Source organism: Camelina sativa, chromosome 10 (genome assembly GCF_000633955.1).
Source record: "Camelina sativa cultivar DH55 chromosome 10, Cs, whole genome shotgun sequence".
In the NCBI taxonomy this organism is placed as follows: domain Eukaryota; kingdom Viridiplantae; phylum Streptophyta; class Magnoliopsida; order Brassicales; family Brassicaceae; genus Camelina; species Camelina sativa.
In genome coordinates, this window is record NC_025694.1 from 22,401,193 (window position 1) to 22,406,888 (window position 5,696).

Here is a 5,696-nt window from a genome sequence, read left to right on the forward strand (position 1 = left end):
TTTTTTTTTTTTTTTTTTGGTGTTGTGGCTCGAGTAGATTGTTTGTATTGTACATTGGAGTTCTAATTGATATTGAAAGTAGATTTTAGGTCAAAGTACAATTTATAAAATGTTGATAAAAATTGAGGTTGTTTGTAACACCAAACCAAAACAATAGTCATTCGATTTAATCAAGAATTTCACTATGGGGCATGCGTAGTCGTACTCGCCAGAGTCTACTGCTTGCATCTCATCATCACCTAATATTGGCTTCGTTATTAATTGAGTTCATCAAATCTTCACTTTTTGCAAGTCAAATTATTTAGGTGTTTGTTTCGTGAGTCGAGCGAGCCCTTGTTTCAGCAATGTGATGATTTCCGGGTGAACAGAAAATTAACAAGTCACAAGCAGATGTTTCAACAATGTATGAGGGTTATATAAATTTATAGATCATATATTTAATTGTTTTAATTTTAATGAAAAATCAGTTTTTAGAAAATTAGTAAACAATTAATTTCGAATTGAAAAATTAATGCACATAATACATAAAGAATTCATACATAAATTAAAATATCTGAAAAGTCAAAAATATGAATTTTGAAAAATTAATTCAATGGTAAAATCTAAATTTTGAAATTCAATGTTTTTGACACAAAACAGAAAGGAAAAACACAAGAGAAAGCGCAATGATTTAGGGCTAGGCAACAATTTTTTCTATTTGTTGTCAACCCGTGTCAATCATTAGTTATATCCGGTGTAGCGGTAAACTTTTTTTACCAATGTCATTATGCATCATCGTCGTAAATTATATGTATTCAATCATTTTCTCATAAAACAAGAGGAACAAAATGATTTATGTTTTTATACTACACAATCTCAAAACTAAATGATATGTATTCATACATATATCTCATTTTCTTATTAATTCATATTTTATTAAATTAATTTAGGTTAAAAAGAATAAAATATTAAATTTTGGGTGAACATGGTGCAAATGCACCTCTTGCACCATATCATAGCGGCTCCTTTGTTTTGTAATAGTCTTGTTCCCAATATTGTCTTTGGATAGGAGCTCTTGTCCTAAGGGCATCTCTATTGGGAGACTCTTATAATTTTTTACGATTAAAAAGTGTACTTTTACAAAATAAGAATTTATTGTTTGTTAATTAAATTTATACTCCTCCAATGGTAAACTATAACTGGAGTTCTTATTTTTGAATTTCTTTTTTTTTTTTTGTAAAAAATTACATATAAGTCGACATATATATACATCAAAACAGAAAACTAGTCATCCATGGTCTGCAGGTTAATGGTCAAGACAGAGATGAGATGGATAAAAACCTGGCAGGTTTGCAAGAGTGCAATCCAATAACGAAACTATAAGCAGCATGGAGAGGGGTATCAGTCATCCAGTGCAGATAAGCGATCACACAAGTCGATGATCGGTCAAAACCAGTAGTACAAGTTACAAAGACACGATGGTTCTTTTTAAGTAAAAGACAATCACACCACTTGATATGTGTGACATTGATGTTTTGTTTCCTAAGCAGAAACTCCATTTTAGATCCGGTTTCTTCTGGTTTTCCACATTCCAATTATGGCCGAAGTCTTCTCCGTCTCAGCAATTCGTGACTCGAGCTTCAGTTCTATCTCCTTTACTGCAAGCTTTCTCTTTTTCAATCTTTCATCAAGTTTTTCTTCCTTCTTAACTTCTCTGCACAACTTCTCATTGCGTCTCTGCAGTTTCTGAACCACATTAATCGAAGGCAGTACCTTGGGAGATGCATCAGCAGCCCCGGCTCAAAGGCATGGCGAGAGGGGCGAAGAACTAGGGGACCACAAAATTTTGGGGTCCAAAATTTATTTTTCCTTAAGAATTATGATCGATTTAAAAAAAAAAAAAAAGCCATAAGAGAAAAAAATTTCTTTGTTCCACAGTCCATAAAAGACCCGTTAATGGTTAAAAGACCCGTTAATTGATAAACCATAGACCCATTTTTTGTGTTTGAGACGGGACTGTGCATCAGTATCACCATCAGTAAATAATGATCAGATTTATTACTTGCATCATAATTATAATGAGAATGCAAGTTTGATTCAATTAGTGAGAATTATTATTATGTACTGTGCAACAATTAACAATGCACTATCGCTAATCTTAATGAAAGAGAGGGTCATTTAATTTAGAGACATCTATATTGTTTTGGACCAATTGACAATGTTGGTAACCATTGGTATATTATAAGGAATCATGTGGGCATGCAAAATGAACGAATTTGAGCAAAAGCAACACAAAAATTTAACTTACAATGAACCTAATATATGAAAGTGACTAAAATAAAAGTGAATTGACATGTAAAAATAATATACATAATGTGTTCTTAGCCTATATTTTGTCCAAATTGTTTTAGAATGATTTTTTTTTAAATAGAGAAATCAAACTGATTAAGGAAAAATTTTGTATTTTTGAAATATTTTATAAAAAAACTGGAAGTATAGTTTAATTATTTATCATTTATTACTATTTTTCCTAAATATAAATGTTTTCTCTGTATAATTTTGGGCAAGTTGATGAGATGGTTTCTTTTCTTCCAAAACCGCTGTTTTTTGGATTTGATATTTAATTATTTCGTCTTCAATTTCTATTTTTGATTTTATCTCTATTTTGAGGTAATTAGATTTGCTACCTCAAAAGAAATGTGTGTCAAATAACTTTTTTTTTTATTCCCTCAAACAAAATTAAATGTTCACAACTAACAATTTCTTGTCCTTGACTGACACAATCGAGTTCAGACATCACAATCTCTGTTTTCTCTTTCTCCACCAAAGTTCACCCACTGATTTATTATAATAATGCACCTGCTAAGGCAATGCTCATGCAGTTCTGCTACGCACATATGTATGTCGGAGACTTTTGACTATGGAATTAGCCCGACAAAACTCGTATATGATAAAGATCAAGCCCACCTCGCTCTTTGATGTTTATATATATAATAAGAAGATTATGTTGATAAAAAGAGATAATATAATCATATATAGAGCGATCATGAAAGATTACATGAGTAGGGCTTAGCTTGTCAAAAAGTCAACAAAAAGAAAGTTACATGAGGAGGCTTCTAATAACGGCGGCTTCAGGGCTATCTTCATCGACAGATTCGAGAAGCTGAGACAAACGCTCGCTGAGGTTGTCAACTTCTCTGTTCAAGCTTCGTATGTAGTTGCATGTCTCTTGCAACACTTTCGAGGCTGATACCTTCAACAACAAAAATAAAATAAAATCCTTATTAATGCATGCACTTTTTATGTGTATGCAGATGCATGCAAGCTGATGATTTTGTGAATATTGTATGTACTCCTCAATGTCCAGAGTCAAAAGTTCCGACTTCTTATTTTTTTTTTCCTTTTTGTTTCATTTTAATGTCCTCTCTTCTTCCTTTACAAAACGTGTTTTTTTTTTTTTGCCTTTTTGGATATGTTTACACGAAGGATAATAATGTTAAAAATGGTCATGATAAATGAATATATTATATATGCATATATAAATGTGTGATACCTTATCCGAGCGACGTCGTTGACCAATCTCCGGCAAAATCTGACGGAGCTTAGTTACTAGGTCGATCATTTGATCATCGGATATCCTTGGAGCACTTGAAGATTGTCTTGATGATCTTCTGTTAGACATGTTCAGCAATGTGGCAAGAGAATGTTCGACCCTAGTTAAGCTGTGTCCTTCTTCTCTCTTGCTCTCTCCCTCGATACCACACTGTATATGTGGGAAGTAGGAGTAAAGCTTTTATTATGATTTAATAAAGTTTTTAAGTTGACAAGAAACGACCAAGAAGAAAAGCNCATGCACTTTTTATGTGTATGCAGATGCATGCAAGCTGATGATTTTGTGAATATTGTATGTACTCCTCAATGTCCAGAGTCAAAAGTTCCGACTTCTTATTTTTTTTTTCCTTTTTGTTTCATTTTAATGTCCTCTCTTCTTCCTTTACAAAACGTGTTTTTTTTTTTTTGCCTTTTTGGATATGTTTACACGAAGGATAATAATGTTAAAAATGGTCATGATAAATGAATATATTATATATGCATATATAAATGTGTGATACCTTATCCGAGCGACGTCGTTGACCAATCTCCGGCAAAATCTGACGGAGCTTAGTTACTAGGTCGATCATTTGATCATCGGATATCCTTGGAGCACTTGAAGATTGTCTTGATGATCTTCTGTTAGACATGTTCAGCAATGTGGCAAGAGAATGTTCGACCCTAGTTAAGCTGTGTCCTTCTTCTCTCTTGCTCTCTCCCTCGATACCACACTGTATATGTGGGAAGTAGGAGTAAAGCTTTTATTATGATTTAATAAAGTTTTTAAGTTGACAAGAAACGACCAAGAAGAAAAGCAAGAAGAAATATATATAGAGAGGAGGATATAATAAGAAAAGTGTTTTGGGGTTTCGAATACACTTGAATATAAAGAAATTGAGAATGTGATAAGAAAGATTTAAATAGGCCAAGAGGACCACAAGAGAGAGAGAGACGGAGAGCAATAAAACCTCGACAATGATGTCACGGGAGTAGAGAACGATGGGTTTGAATGCCCTTTAACCACAAAAACTCCGAAATCAATTTTTTTCTTTTAAAGAAAAACTATAGCTAGAGTTCTGTATATATCATCAAGTCGAGACTAATACTAAATACTAATCATAATATGAAGATAGTGTCGGGATTTTTATTATTTCACAACGTTTCCAATCATGGTTAGTTATATTGCATGCGTATATCTCAATTGATAAATATATATAGTTCTTACACAACTTTGTCAAGATTAGTTAAACCCTTTATCGAAGATATATATATTTCAAGATTAGTTTGCACTTCGATTCATACTCTTAAAAAGCAGCTTAGTCAATGAAATATATATATATATATATATATATATATATATATACAAAATAAATAAACAAATGGTCCTATAGAGAATGAATAAGTAAAGAAGGTACTAAAAAGTTTGAATAATTGGAGGAGATTTGAATAGTTAAATAGAGGAAACTAAGAGTTCCCAAAGATGGGGTTGAAGTTGATGGAGGTCAAGATAAGTGTTTCGTGTCCATCTAACATTGTGGCCCTTCATCTGCAGTGTCACAAAAAGGCAACTACCATGTGATGACATGACTCTTCCTTCTTTCAATAATTTTTTTGGTAACATTAAGATTCACTGATCTCACTCTCTATATATTTTCCAAATAAATTATAAAACTTTTTTTTTTTACTCCACAGTATCTTGTATACATACAGTCTTTTCAAAATTGTATAAAAATAAGATAGGGAGATAATTTTATCTATTGGGTTTATAACTTCATCGGTCACTTGAATTTCGATTATAATATTTTGGTAATAGTCAAACCATTTATTTCAAACTTCTACGTACATTTAGAAAGGAGCTATTGATTTTACGATTTTAATAGATTTAGAGCATCATTAGAAACGTGTCACCGTTACTCAAAAAGAAAAAAAAATAATATTTTATTATATGACTAATAAGTAACTAACATGTGTTAAAAAATACTGAGAAATTTCTTCCTCCATTGACTTAAAGTAATTGTTCTTTTCTTTCTCTCTTATGTTTATATTTTTTTATTTGTTTTTATTAAAAGAACTGGAAAAAACAACCATCAATAACGATGATCTTAAAAATCTAAACAAAAATTATG

At 31.7% G+C, this 5,696-nt stretch overlaps 1 protein-coding gene and 1 pseudogene across 2 annotated transcripts; one reads left to right on the forward strand and one right to left on the reverse strand.

Annotated features, from left to right (window-relative positions):
* The window catches only part of LOC104720617, a 2,551-nt pseudogene extending 1,877 nt beyond the window's left edge, over positions 1–674 (forward strand).
* On the reverse strand, positions 2,926–4,462 carry LOC104719589 (transcription factor PRE1). Of its 2 annotated transcripts, none has more exons than XM_019231054.1 (2): positions 4,092–4,462; positions 2,926–3,232 (listed from the first exon to the last, which is right to left on the reverse strand). In XM_019231054.1, the coding sequence occupies exons 1-2, from the start codon at positions 4,218–4,220 to the stop codon at positions 3,080–3,082; spliced, it is 282 nt and encodes a 93-aa protein (XP_019086599.1). In that variant the 5' UTR covers positions 4,221–4,462; the 3' UTR covers positions 2,926–3,079. The 2 variants fall into 2 exon arrangements, with proteins under 2 accessions (XP_019086599.1, XP_010435835.1); XM_010437533.1 differs by lacking the exon at positions 4,092–4,462 and adding an exon at positions 3,533–3,813.